Source organism: Pongo abelii, chromosome 3 (assembly GCF_028885655.2).
Source record: "Pongo abelii isolate AG06213 chromosome 3, NHGRI_mPonAbe1-v2.0_pri, whole genome shotgun sequence".
NCBI lineage: Eukaryota > Metazoa > Chordata > Mammalia > Primates > Hominidae > Pongo > Pongo abelii.
The window spans coordinates 165,318,845-165,333,483 of record NC_071988.2 but is presented as its reverse complement, the minus strand read 5'-3'; the positions used below and the strand labels follow the sequence as shown (position 1 = coordinate 165,333,483).

The following is a 14,639-nucleotide window of genomic DNA, read 5'->3' as shown; positions in this document are numbered from 1 at the left end:
TTTATATAAATCTATACATAATTTTTTTTGCATTACCAGGGCCTAAAATACAAAGTCTTTTTTTTTTTTTTTTTGAGACGTTGTTTCACACTTGTTGCCCAGGCTGGAGTGCAATGACGAGATCTCAGCTCACTGCAACCTCCGCCTCCCGGGTTCAAGCGATTCTCCTGCCTCAGCCTCCTGAGTAGCTAGAATTACAGGCATGCACCATCACGCCCGACTAATTTTTGTATTATTAGTAGAGACGGGGTTTCACCATGTTGGCCAGGCTGGTCTCTATCTCCCGACCTCAGGTGATGCGCCCGCCCCGCCTCCCAAAGTGCTGGGATTACAGGGGTGAGCCACTGCGCCCAGCCTAAAACATAAAGACTTAAGGGTGTTTTAGTGAGCTAAGCCATGATAACAGTGCCACATGACAAAATAACTGAGTAACTCCTCACTTTTCTTAGTCCCAATCAGTCAGTTGACATATGCTGTCAACTTTATCTTAAGAGTATTTCTGTTCATTTAACAGAGCCAATGTATCCATCAGACAGAAGGCACAGTGCTTGGGGCCCATGATACATTTAGGAGCACACAAAAAGTGTCTTAATATTTTCTTTTAAAAATCAAAATAAAAAATGAAAAATAATATATAACTACTCCAGGTTAGAATATATTCATCTTTATACTGACACAGTTGCAAAATATAATTTTTAATTTTTTTTAATCTAGGAAGGGGGGGACCTATGAAGGCAAATGTACCTGGGGCTCACAAAAGTCACAACATGGCCCCACCATGGGAGGGGAAATAAGCAAGTAAACAAGCAAATATCAAGTGTGGCAAGTGCTATGCTATGAGAATAACAGAGCATGACAGGAGGACAAAACAGATGCTCCCAGCACAGTATGTCCGTGTGTACATGTGGCAGTGGTGGTGGAGTTCAGAGAAGGCTCCCAAAGTTAGCCTGGTTGTGAGACAGAAAAGAGAGGGTCAAGGACTCCTGGAGGAGAGGAGAGCATGTGCAAAGGCCCAGAGAGAGAGATCTCAGAGCTGATCTGGACCATGAAAGTTCAGTGTAGCTGAAGGCGAGAGACTGAGTGGAGAAGAGAGCAACAAACACTACTGGATGGATGTGCTGCTGCCACATAAAGGGCCATGCAAGCCAAGGGAAGAGGCAGAGGCACTCCGAAGAGCAAAAGAGCGCCGCAGAACAGCTTCGAGCTATGGAATGGCATTATCAGATTGGTATTTCAGAAAAGTCACTCTGGCTGCCTTGATAAGACAGTTAAGAGGGGCCCAAGAGAAGACAGAGAGCAGCAACTGCAACTGGCTATTGCAGCAATCCAGAAGAAAGGCAAATATCGCCTAGGCAAGAGTGGCCAATAAATCGAGATACTTGGGAAGTAAAACGGACAGGGTTTGGTCACTGGGTGTGGAGAATGAGAGAGAGAGAAAAGTCAAAGAAAACCTTCTGGCTGAGCCACTGTACAAGGAACAGCCAAGAGGACCAGGTTTAAGGGAAAGGATGATAAGATCTGCTGTGGGCATTCTGACTCTGAGTTGCTGTGGGCTATATAAGCAGTTTTGGATTTAAACCGTTAGATCCATAGATCTGGAACGAGAAATGGGCTGAGAAAGAATACTCAAATTATCAACATATAATTCAGGGCATTTAACTAGGTGTTAAGAGCCATAGATGAGCTTTAAAGGTCAGAAAACATCCAAGATTATAATAATGTTTGTGTATAAGTTGGTAAGAGTTCTTATGGGAACTGGGAGCCTCAAATTTTCAAAGGAGTTTACGATCTCACAACAGATGAAGAACCAACTAACAAAGACGAAAAGACGAGGAGACCAACCAGGGCTAGCACTGGAACCCTCAAGAACTCCAACACCTAGGAACATCAGAGACTGGTGTTTAAATAAGGGTGATGGAAAAAGGACCCAGCTGTATTCCATTATGAAATGAACAGCCGATGAAAAAGAGGAAGAGCGAAATGTAAACAACAATGCAAGAGTCTGGCTGGGAAAAGGAGAAACAGAAATCAGATCTTACTCCAGCCTCATCTTTGAAAACTGAATCCATCTTTTAAGGTGCTGGTGAAATGCCTCTTGCTACCTTCATTAAGCCTTCACAGAGTACCTGAATTAACCTCTCTTTGCTGGATTCTTCTACCAGAATGTCTCACACATCACTGATCATGATGTAATTTGTAGAACTAAGTGCAACCTATGTCCCCTAGCAGCACACAGCTCTCAAAGGTGAAAACAGTGTTCACTTGGTCCTCTTCTTTTGCATTCTTTACAGTGCCCTGTTCATGTGGGCATTCACTCTGATGGAAAGGATTTTATCTGGGAGGGGAGAGATGAGCCCCAACAGAACAACTGATTAAGTAGTATGACTTTGGACTAATCAATTCATCTCCCTTAGGCTTATTTTCATTCCCTGTAAAAGGAGTGGGTTGGGTTCTTGACTGGTGGAGAAGGAGTTATGTGTAATTAGAAAAAAGTTTCAATATAGCTATTGTTTTTGTAATGCAAATCATAGAAAGTAAAACTGGATTAAAAGCCAAAGGACACTCAAACAATGCATGAGAGAGGTTAAGAATCATTGGACAAGAGAATTTACAATTTTAGGCTCAAAATTCTACAATTATTTGATTGTGCTGTTCAAGAGTATATGCAAGGCACCATACTGTATATTTGAGACAAGAGAACAAATGCCATCTCTGTCCTCTGGAAATTAATATCCTATTACAAACACCGAAGAATGATAAATGAAACCATAATTTTCACAGATTCCTGTGTATACACCTTTTTCTCTGTATACTGTGGGTCACTATGAAAATCAACTAGAAAAATAGTTGCTTGCTTTTCCCATTTGAAACATTCAACATTTATAAATTTGACTCTCAACTATTTGACTGTTTAAAGGAATAGAAAGAAAAATAATACCGTTCAATAGCACCAGTTTAATTGTGTGCCTTTTTCTTTGGAGGTAAATGACCTACATACGCAGCAAAGATTACTCAGAAGGCTTTGGTTTTATGTAACAGCATCACTAGGAACAAAGTACCTTCCCAAATATTTTACATTCTTAGGAGTTCAATATTTCCTTTTACCTTGTCTCAACACTTCAAACATTTAAACCTGAAACTGTCAAGAACATGTAAAGTAAATAATCCTACATAACGTTGGGGTCAATTATAACTTTGCCAGAGGGTAGAGGGTTCAAAAAATACCTCCCTAGCTGAATGAGGTAATCATTCCTCATCAAGCTCTATACAACAGCACTGGAATTCAAAACGCTGAAGGTAGCTTTTACCTAGTATCTCTCTTACAAAAGTCAAAGATTAAAGCACTTCTCTCTCGATAATCAAGGAGTCATCCCTCCACCAGCACCTTAGTCTTGGCAGCTCCAACTCTGGCCACAGCAGTGATGGGAATGTGCTAAGGACTGGAGCTGGGAAGGCACACAGGCAGGTAATTCTTTCATCAGGTAGTCATCTCAGGGAGGAGTTCTGCCAGTCAGAAAGTGGCCTAACCACATTTCCCAGTACAGCAGTAACTAAAAGCTGCATTTCAGGAGAGAAAAACAATCTACATGCTAGTTGGAACATTATTATTTCTATTCTTGATTACTACGTCAGAGTGATACAAATTAACACTCTCTTTTTAGAGAAAAGGTGAAAGAATGTGTGTGTAAAGATTGGGACACAAATATTTTGTGATTTTGATGTCTAGGCTTATATCACAGAGAAGCAGAAATGAATAGGAAAAGAGAGAGTAGGGAACTATGGCACAGAGTGCTTTTACCTTCCTCTCATTTAAAAAGTTAGCAAATAAAATGTTATAGCCACTGGCTGGCTAATGCGTTAAATACAACAATAAAAACTACAACAATGAGGCAAGAGATCACTTGGGGCCAGGAGTTCGAGACCAGCCTGGGGAATGTAGAGACCCTGTCTCTATTTTCTATTTAAAACAAAAACTACAACAAAATGAGTTGAGTTCTTCCAATGCTTATGTCCAGGATTTCATTTCACAAAAGCAAATGTGAAACTTGCTTAACTTAAATTACATTTACCTGCTTATTTCATGTTTAAATAGCTAAATATCTCTAGGCAATAATGATAAATAACCAAGCAACGTAAAAGTAAGTTAGAAAACCTTGGTATTATTTGACATTTTGCCCCTCTTCTGACAGGAGGATGGCCTCCTCTTACTTTTCTCTTCAAATGTAAAATGGAAGTTTAATGCTTTTCCCTATGTGCAGTATTCTTACAAAGTATGTATAAAGCTGTTTTCAAAGTAAATTTAAACTACATGAGTCAAACCAAAAGAAAATAAATAAAAAAGGGAAAGGAAAAACAATCAACAGGATAGTTAAAGCAAAGTTTAATATTTGTCTTCCTAAAAAAAGAAAGGCTTAATATTTTTACATTGAAATGTTTGGACTCTTGGTATGTTGTTTTTAATTCATGGGACAATGTGGCCATTTGTTTTTTCCTCTTAGGACATTGTTTTTTGAACACATAACTTAAGAGAACTGTCTAGGCCAAGTATGAATTCAAAGTAAAAAGCTGGGAGAAAAGAAAACCACCATCAGAAAAACACTTGGTAAATCTGGCATTCTTTCGAGTATATAAAAATAAAACTCAGTTTAGAAAGATGATAAACATTACTGAAACACACACTAAGAGGTGAGGGAAGAACAATTAAATGGTAGAAAAAAGTTAACTCACATTTCTCCTTCTAGAAGCTCTATTCCTTTATAACTTATATCCTTCACGTGCAGTTTGCATATAGTAGCTCTGCTAAAAACAACCACATGGAAAATTTTTGTTCCAGATAATACTGCAGGACAGGGCTTGGCAGCTACAAGTTGTAATCAGAATGCTTCAAGAGCTAATGTAACAGAGATAACAACCAAACATGCATTACAGTGCATAGTCTTAATTCTTTTTAAAAATGGGCTGGGAGAAGGTCAAAAGCTCTTAGGTTATAGTGTCCTTTATTCAGTAATGTGACCTTTTAAACTAGGGAGAACTTCACTCCTATGAATAAGTGAATTGCTTAAAAGAGAAATGATTCTTTTTTCCAGTTAGGGCATTCTTCTATTATTTAAGATGCTCAAACATAGAAGCCTAGAATGAGCAAAAAATTCCAGTTCCTAAAAATGACTTTTCTCAGCAATTCTACAGGCCTAAATTGTCATCTACAATTTATTGAGGCTCCTATAGCCATCCCACTGGCAACGGAAGAGCCTAGTTATTTAATAAATATGGAAATCCACAGTACAATGGGCCACTTTTTGCCAGGGGTAATATAAAAAAGAAAGAATGCTAATTTTTTGTGTGTTATACCCCAAGAGGGGAGAATAAAGAGACCTGTGACTTGATAAGTTTTCTGTATTAGTTGGCAGACTGAGATAAAAGGAGTCACAGAAAGATTGTGACTTCAATCCAAGTTCAAATGGCAAATTCAGATGGAGCTCTAACTTGGTGGAAATTAGCCACCACGTTGATGCGAGGAATGTGAAATGAGAGAAACCCCTCCATCCACAGTGAGAGGGGGTTTCATGTGATCCGTTGGTGTTATTCTCTCCCCCCCAACATGAGCTGGCACTCACACAGCTGGGCTAAGATGGCTTCCAAAGTCCGAAATAAGACGCTAGCCCAAGGCAGCCCTGGCCCTGCTGCTGGAACTCAGAAGCAAATGAATCAAAGGCTCTTTTATTCTCCCTCCCACCAGAACATGCTCCCTCTCTGTTGTAAACTAACTGCTTGCCAGAATGAATTACTTAGCTTAAAACAGACATAAAGAAATCTTAAATAACTCATGTCCCTTGGAATTTTAATAAGTTCAGGTGACCAAACAAGTTGTTTTGTTCATTTCTAGTTTGATGCAGAAAATTCACTTGTGCTCAGGAACCCATGAGGAACATTAGATCTTAGCAGAAACAAAAACTTCTCAAACTAGAAGATACAGCTGACAGCCAAACTCCTCACATGAAACTGGGGTGCTGGGAAGCAGTTTTTTTCATGAGGACGTCTAAACTCAACACAAATCTTTGTTCTTCCTTTAAAACCAGCCCTCCCTTAAGATTTTGCCGTTGCTGCCGGCAGTACACCAGCTCTTCTAAAAGCAAAGTGTAAAATTCATTTGCAGAGTCTTCCCTGGCATCTCCTACCCCTGCATCCTCTGTTCTCACTCTAAACTCTTTCATTTGGCAACTAATCATGTATCATAGCTCCTATAAAATGACTGACAGCTTGTCTTCACAAACAGATTAGAAACTCCTTAAGGGCAGGGAGTGGGCCTTTCCTTCCTTGCATTCCTCACATGGCACATAACAAAACCTCCTGCAACACCTGTTTATTATTCAGTCAACAGGCATCTGTTGAGCTCCTACTCTGAGCCAGGCATTGCACAGGGGCTCAAGACACAGCACCCAGCCCAGGAGCACAGCAGCCAAAGGCCCTGCACGCAGGTCTGCCTTCAGTTAAAACCCAAGAGTCCCCAGAGAATACTGCTTAAGCAGTCACTAAACTATTTAAGATAAATAGTACAGATTTCCCCAAAAGGAAGATTTATGTCCCCCAAAAATTTATGTTGCAGCTTATTGAAGAGCTCCCCATTTGTCCCTTCCACCCAAGAAAATGTCTGAGAAAAGGAATGCTAAACTGCAACAGGGCTTCTGCTGAAGATCTACAGCTCTTCCCTCCCCCATTTTACAGATAAGGAAACTGAAGATCAGAATGGTCAAATGCTCCTGAGGGTGGGTAATGGCAAAGCCAAGTAGAATACGGGTCCTGACACTCAGTCTGGGTTTCCTTCCACTATAGCAAAACATCCCCACTAAAAGCATCAGTGGTTTCATCAAATTACATTTTAAAACAAAACTCTTCAAAAGCAAAGTAGTAGCCCACCTACTACAATGCTCCTTCTGGCTGTCAGTCTCTGTAAGAAAATTAGGAGAGCTGAGTACCTAACACGTTTTGAATCTATTACCTCTGGCTGGGCACGGTGGCTCACGCCTGTAATCCCAGCACTTTGGGAGGCCGAGGCGGGCGGATCACCTGAGGTCAGGAGTTCGAGACCAGCCTGGCCAACATGGCAAAACCCCATCTCTACTGAAAATACAAAAAAAAAAAATTAGCCGGGCGTGGTGGCGGGAGCCTGTAATCCCAGCTACTTGGGAGGTTGAGGCAGGAGAATCAGTTGAATCCGGGAGATGGAGGTTGCAGTGAGCCATGAGCCAAGATCATGCCATTGTACTCCAGCCTGGGCAAGAGCTAAACTCCGTCTCAAAAAAAAAAAAAAAAGAATCTATCACCTCTGAAATTTCTCAGTCTGAAAATTGTCAACAGCTTATCTACATATTTTTATGTTAAGTCTAAAATATGGAATTTTACTTACTCTCAAAAAATGCTGTTTTACTCCTTACATTTTTAAGCAGGTTATGGCAAAATACACTGAAATAACCAGTCACTTGTCAAACAGATTATCCAACTATAACTCTTGCCATCTTTTGTTCTAAGATGATCTCTTAAAAAAATAATTTTGAAGAGCCAGCAGAATTCTCAAACTATCCCCTCCAAACTAATGCACTTTCCTAACAGTAATTCTGAATCTCAAAAGGTAGCAATCAGATTTGGAGATTCAGCAAGTTGCACATGGAGAGTTCTACGCTTATCATTCAGCCCAGGCACAACAAATGAACTATCATTAACCATCATAAAGGCTTAATGTAATTGCAAGTTGATGATCTCTGTTAATAGAAAAAACATTCTTGCTACACTTGAAAAGGTAAAAACATTGGGAGTCTGAATTATGTTTACTAACGTGAGGATGGCAAGAAAAAATTTCCTTCAATAGAATAATAATGCTTATTCAGTCACTGTAAGCAGAAACATCAGAATCCATTGTTTGCTAGTGGTAATTGTCAAAAAAGGATAGGAACAGCTTCTAGACATGACAGTCCTCTTTGTTGTAGTGACACTATTAAGCAGGGGTTTCATGCTTAGCACAGGTCCTGGGTTGTCCTTGAACCAAGGAAATGCTGACCCTTGGCCTGCCCACGCCCCCCTCCTCCATGTCAGATGTCAGGTGCCCACCCAGTAGGAGAGGCTATTTCTGTTTCTAGGCCCATTTCCAGAACCAGGGGTGTGTTCTTGAAGTCCAGACAAGAGTTGTCCTGTTAATTGACAGCTGCAGAGCAGATAGAGAGCCCACGCTGGGTACAGATTACCCACCTAAGAACTGGCTGGGGCCTTGCTCCCAGGCTGGCTGTCAGCTAACAGGCCACCTTGCTCTGGCCTCAGAAGCAGGTTCTCCTGCTGAGATCGTGCACCTGTCCAATGCTGACAGCTGGGCTATGGAGGAGCCCAAACTTAGTGTTCGGGCTTCAGGCAAGAAAGCTCCTCCTGCAGAGCTATGGTGGTAGCCAGCTGTCTTGAAACAATACTTTGTTTACAGACTTGCATCTTATTTCAGCTAAAATTTCAGGTTCTGATGAAAATTTCACCATCATTTCTTTAAATAATTCTTTAAAAATCTGAGCACCATTGTTGAGTGCATACTACCAAGACTTCACTTGTTTTCTGTAACCCTAGTGACAGTAATCTGTTTATGATTCCATCAGGTCCTTAACAAGGTAAAAAAGCAGCTGTTTAATATATAACACAGGATGAAAACAGCAACACCACAGTAGCAACCCTGAAAAGAAGCATTAAAATTTTCACCTACATTTTAAGTAGATTTTTAAAACTTCCAGGAGAATGAAATACATACAAGAAGAAAGAAACCTTTTGCGAATATAGAAAAAATTAAAAAGAGAAAGAAAAGCTGGGAAATCTGCTGACTACTCTTGACTTTCATTTTCTTTTGTGTCATTCTTTAGAAAATTCAAGAAAAGCTTACACATCAGATTAACACACTAGTGTGTACAAAAAACAATCCTGCTTGAATTGACTATGAAACAGTAAACATAAAACAGAGTTGTAAATGGAATACATTGGGGGCTATATATGAGATGGCTTTAAAGATAAAACTAAAACAATTTAAGGCCGGGTGTGGTGGCTCATGCCTGTAATCCCAGCACTTTGGGAGGCTGAGGTGGGCGGATCACCTGAGGTCAGGAGTTTGAGACCAGCCTGGCCAGCATGGCGAAATCCCATCTCTACTGAAAATACAAAAATTAGCTGGGCGTGGTGGTGCATGCCTATAATCCCAGCTACTGGGGAGGCTGAGGCAGAAGAACTGCTTGAATCTGGGAGGCGGAGGTTGCAGTGAGCCGAGACTGTGCCACTGCACTCCAGTCTGGGTGACAGAGCAAGACTCCATCTCAAAAAAAATTAATTAAAAAAAACTAAAACAATTTTTTTGTCACTTAAAAGCTCTTATGGATCATCTTAATCAGTGTTCGGACTACCCTATAAATGCTGTAAACAGTGAGACAACTGTCAAAGTTCCACAGGCCAAATATTTCCAAACAGAATCATGATGCTCAAACTCCCTTAAGTCTCATTTAATAATTATAGTACCAAGCATCCAAGATATCTTTTCATAGCAAATCCATTCTTTACAAATCATTATCCAGAAACATTTTGCCTACTGGGTGGCCAACAATGTTTCCTTTATCCAGAAAAATAAACATTCTACATGAAAAAAAACAAGCATAGGAAATGCATGTATACATGCCTATATCTTTGATGGTCAAAACTACTTTAGCAAAAACCATCTAAACTGGACAGCAAAGCCAAAAGATCAATAATGTGGGAACGTCAAAATCTTCTGGGCCACCAACCTGACAGGTAAAATACAAGCCTTATTTAACCTGACAGTTAAATAAGCCTTATTTAACTCATTACACTCCATGCTGGTTTCCTCTATTCTGACAGCCGCCCTGTCCACTGTCTTCCAGGACTATCTCCATCTACTTTATTCGTGGGTAAAGAAAACACCAGTGCTACACCAGGCAAAGAAAATCCTAGTTTCTCCCAAGCTGTTAGGCAATTCATCCTCCTGTGGAAAATGCAATGTAGGCAGCCCACTGTCTCTCTCAAATGTTCCCATAGTTTCAGTCCACACTGAACTTGTTCCTCAGAACAGCCAGAAAATACCCATACCACTCAACTTAGACACACAGTCATATACCACTTCGCACTGTTGGCTTTTTCACATATACTTGTCTTATGGTCCCAAAGACTCAAAAAGCTACTTAAAAGCAAAGACCAGGTCTTACGTTTCTTTAGCACTGTGCACCTGATCCATAGTCCACCTCATTCTTGTATTCTCAACTAATATTCACAGAGTCAGGAAAAGTTATAATCTGAAAGGAACTTTATTTTGTTGTTGCTATTTTTGAGACAGAGTCTCACCCTGTCATCTAGGCTGCAGTGCAGTGGCACAAACTCTGCTCACTGCAACCTCCACCTCCCAGGTTCAAGCATTTCTCCTGCCTCAGCCTCCCCAGTAGCTGGGATTACAGGCGTACACCACCATGCCCGGCTATTTTTTGCATTTTTAGTAGAGACAGGGTTTCGCCATGTTGGCCAGGCTGGTCTCCTGACCTCAGGTGATCCACTGGCCTCGGCCTCCCAAAGTGCTGGGATTACAGGTGTGAGCCTGAAGGACCTTTAGAGATAACCTAGTCTAAGTTCCACGTTTGAAATGAACTAGGTGAGAGTCGTTAACCTTTTACAGTCCAATCAATCAGGCAGATCTGGGTTCAAATGCAGGACTGTTTTCTGTAAAATAGAGATGACACCTACCTCAGAAAACAGTTGTAATGATCAAATTATACTTTCCTTTTTGTTTTTCTTGTTAAGACATAATCTTTTTGGCTGATTTCTTTCCTGGTTAATAGTTCAATTGAATTCTAAGCCCAAGAGGCAGGGCTTTTTTCCTACTGTACTTTGTGACCTTATGGTTGGTGTCTAATACAGTGCCTGGCGTCTTTTGAGTGAGCCATGAACTAACCATGTGAAAGAATGAATGAAACCTGTATTATCACTTTCACGTTCAGCAAATGTGTTATTCTTTAATTCCTCCAAGAATCTGTCTTTCCTAAATTGGGCCTTCGCAAAACAAATATATTTATCTCCCTACCCCTTCCTCCCTTCCTTCTCTGTCACACACACACAGAACTTTCTCTTTAGAACAGCTGAAAAAAAAAAAACACTGCCTCGCTCATATTTTTGGAACAAAGTTAGCATTTTTACTAGGATATTCAGGAAAACTGATAGATGGACAGGATTTGGAGGCATTACACATCTCTGGAGAGCTTTCTTATGATTTGTGGCATCGAGTTCTTAATAAAGTTACTTGTCTATAATAAATTCTGGCAGAAAGTAAATCAGAAATTCACTGGTGAGTTGTCAGTGAAGTTAAATACTTCACTCTGTGTACTTCACTCTGTTCTACACAAGCAAACAGTGACTAACAGGATTAACCTGAGCTCTAATAATAGGTATAGATATTCTTCAACGACAAACGGATTCCCTTCGTACAGGCATTAAATTTATATTATATTTAAGGGGGCATAAATTTTGCTTTTGCAAACACATTTTACTAGAAAAATATTTGGTCCAGATGTCAGCACAAAAGTGTCATTTCTTTCCTTTGCAAGGGGGCAGCAACAAAACAACCAATGGGGAGGAAGAATAAGATCCCAGACCTCTGAAGAGGGCACAGGTTTCCACTAAAGCAAGGTTGATACTTTCAAGGAATATTTTTCCTAACAGCTAAAACGGTTTAACACATAGCATCTTGTATCAATTACACAAACACCATTAAAGCCACTCTGGTTCCCTGGGAAAGGACCGCAACTGAAATCCTTTCTGGCTTCAGCTGTCCCCTCCTGCCGAGTTTGACAGCACATCCAAGGCGCCCAAACACCAGCCACTAGGCTCCCCCCAGCGCCCTCCTCTCGCAGCAAACCGCCAAGGCTCCCGGGCCAAACTCCAAAGTCCCTCAATTCAAAACCGCGAAAACGTGAACCCTGCTAAGCAAACGGCAGGGCGCGTAATAACTTTTCCTTCTTTCCCTTTTGCGCGCATTCGATATGCTTGTCTCTACTACCAACTCCTCAGCTCCACAGCCCGCTTCCCGCAACCCATCTCGAGGGGCGGAGAGGGAGCGCCCACCAAAAAAAGGGCTAGTGAGCTTTAAAACCTCGGCGGTTTTCCCAGTGCGGGAACTTTAGCACACATCAGCCCAATAATCAGATGCAGGAATAAAGCAGGAAGAAGGCTCCTCTCTCCATCGTACCCCATCCTTCCTAAGGAAGAAGAAAAGCGTGCAGCAGGAGTTTAGCTGGACGTCTGGGTCCTTTTATGGGGCGAGCAGGCCCGCAAAGCAGGCTGTCCGGAACCTGGAGGAAGAAAGTTGTCCGGCCAAGTGGATGCCTGGGCGTGAGGGAGTGCAAGGCACCCGGTCCCGAGCCCGCCAGGGGTAGGGGCCAAGGGGAAAGAGACTGGCATTCGTTTAAGAACCAGCCCCGCGCGCGGCCAGCTGCAGCCGCCGGCGAGCCGACTGGGGAGGGGTGTGGACGCCGAGGCCCGCGTAGTGGTGCCCGCAGCTCTACTTACATAACGCTTCAACTTTTTCTCCGGGGGAGACTTGCGGAGCCATCCGGAGCAGACCACTTCACCACCGCTCATGGTGCGCGCGTCTCGGGCTCCCGGCCGGGCAGCTGAGGGGCGGCGGGCGCGTTCCCGACACAGCCGACGCCTGTCGAGCGCGCAGCGGCGAGAACCTAGCTTTCCTGGTCGCGCACCCCGGACGGACTGGGCAGACAGGTTCCACGGTGCGCAGCTTCCACGAGTTCGAGTCTCTCCTTTGCAGGCCCACGAACCTGAACAGAACGCGAGCCGGGGCCGCAGGCGCGCCGGCCTCCTTTCAGTGCGCCCGCCTCGCCTCCAGACGTGCAGTCTCGCCAGCTGCCTCAGCAGCGCTCGGACTCAGCAGGACTCTGCCCCGACTCGGTGCCGGAGCCTCTGTCCTTTGCGCTCCGCCCCCTAGGGACAAGACCTCCCCAGAGCGCTTTCTGAAACAGACACAGCGCTGCACACACACACACACACACACACACACACACACACACACACACACACACACACACACACACACACACACTGCCCCGCGCGGTGCCCGCTCGCCCGCCCGCCCTCGGTTTCGATGCTCCCGGAGCGATCCTCCTTCCCTCTCCTCGGGGGAGGGTGGGTCACTTCGCGGCGCTCAGGGAACGCCGAGGAAAGGGGAAGCCGCGAGCCGCCTACGGGCAGCGGGCGCGGGGCTGATCCCGGGTCACAGAGGGAGCCGCAGGGTTGGCAGCGAAGCGCGGGGCGTCTCTGAGCGGCGGGCGCAGGGAGGTCGCAGGTCAAGCCGGAGGGTGGGTCCGCTCTCGCGGCCGCCGAAGAGGGCGGGGAGCGGCAGAGGAACGAGGCGCTTGGCGGCTTGGCTTCTGGGAGGGATCCCGCTGTCCCGTCCCCTCGCGCTCCTCCCCCGCCGCCTCCCCCACCCCGGGGCGCGCGGCAGGTTCTGAGCGGCTCGGCCACAGATCCCGATCCCTTCCTCCCTCTCCCGGCCTCCGGGCTCCCTCTTCCTCGCTTTCCTCCTCCCCTTCCCACGTTCAGGCCCGGCTCCGGTTTCTGCCCAGACTTTCTCTGAAACTCCGCCGGAGTGCTTCCAGCCAAAACAACAAGGGCCGGGGGAGGAGACGGACGAAGGGAGGGAGCAAGGGAGGGAGGGAGCGCGAGTCCGAGAGGCACCCTGGGATCTGTAGTTCGGGAAGCAGGAGCAGGGTCCTCCGCCGTCCGGCGGCCCCCAGTCGGCTCCTCGCCCGGGAAGACTGCAGAGGCCTCGGCTAGGGCAGAGGCACCGGGGCTTGGGCGCGGGGAAGACTGTGGGACGTTCGAATGTTCAGTCCGGGGCTTGCCATCTTGACTCAGCCCGGTGCCAGTTCGGAGCTTGTGCTGTGCTCGAGATCAGGAGTTTCGAGGGTTTTCTTTACTTGAGAGCCTGAAAAGCAAAACCGCGGGGAGACCACCATCCTGCCGGTCCCCGCCGCGCGAGATTAAAGGATAGACCAAGAGGGCGCGGGAGCTACCAGCTTGGAGGGGAGTACAGATGGGGACCCAGAGCTGGCCAGGGCTGGTCTCTGGGGCTGTTCTGCCAGAGTGATGGGGGCGCTTGGCGAGGCCAAGGATTTGGTTGGGTCCTATCTCTGGGACATTTTGAAGTCTCACACCCCTTCCATTTCTTGCCTATTCCACTTAACTTTGTATTTGTTTGAAATCTACTGTTCGGATGCTGGACTAGAAGAGGGAAACTTGGCCGGGCGCGGTGGCTCATGCCTGTAATCCCAGCACTTTGGGAGGCCGAGGCAGGAGGATCAACTGAGGTCGGGAGTTCAAGACCAGCCTGACCAACACGGAGAAACCAAGTCTCTACTAAAAATACAAAAATTAGCCGGGCGTAATGGCGCGCGCCTATAATTCCAGCTACTCGGGAGGCTGAGGCAGGAAAATAGCTTGAACCCGGGAGGCAGAGACTGCGGTGAGCCGAGATCGCGCCACTGCGCTCCAGCCTGGGCAACAAGAGCAAAACTCCGTCAAAAAAAAAAAAAAAAAGAGAGAGAGAGAGAGAG

The 14,639-nt window shown here is 44.6% G+C and overlaps 1 protein-coding gene and 1 pseudogene across 3 annotated transcripts in view; one reads left to right on the top strand and one right to left on the bottom strand.

Annotated features, from left to right (window-relative positions):
* Positions 1-12,786, bottom strand: part of GAB1 (GRB2 associated binding protein 1) — a 131,090-nt gene extending 118,304 nt beyond the window's left edge. For 2 of the 3 annotated variants that reach the window (XM_002815172.6, XM_003776530.5), the window contains exon 1: positions 12,580-12,786. In XM_002815172.6, coding sequence (XP_002815218.3) covers positions 12,580-12,651 — 72 coding nt within the window. In that variant the 5' untranslated portion in view covers positions 12,652-12,786. Of the gene's footprint in view, positions 1-4,728; positions 7,104-12,579 lie in introns of those variants that run through there. The other variant, XM_054554511.2, reaches the window with a different exon arrangement.
* On the top strand, positions 12,598-13,535 carry LOC129059091 (uncharacterized; annotated as a pseudogene).
* Positions 13,536-14,639: the final 1,104 nt, after the last annotated feature.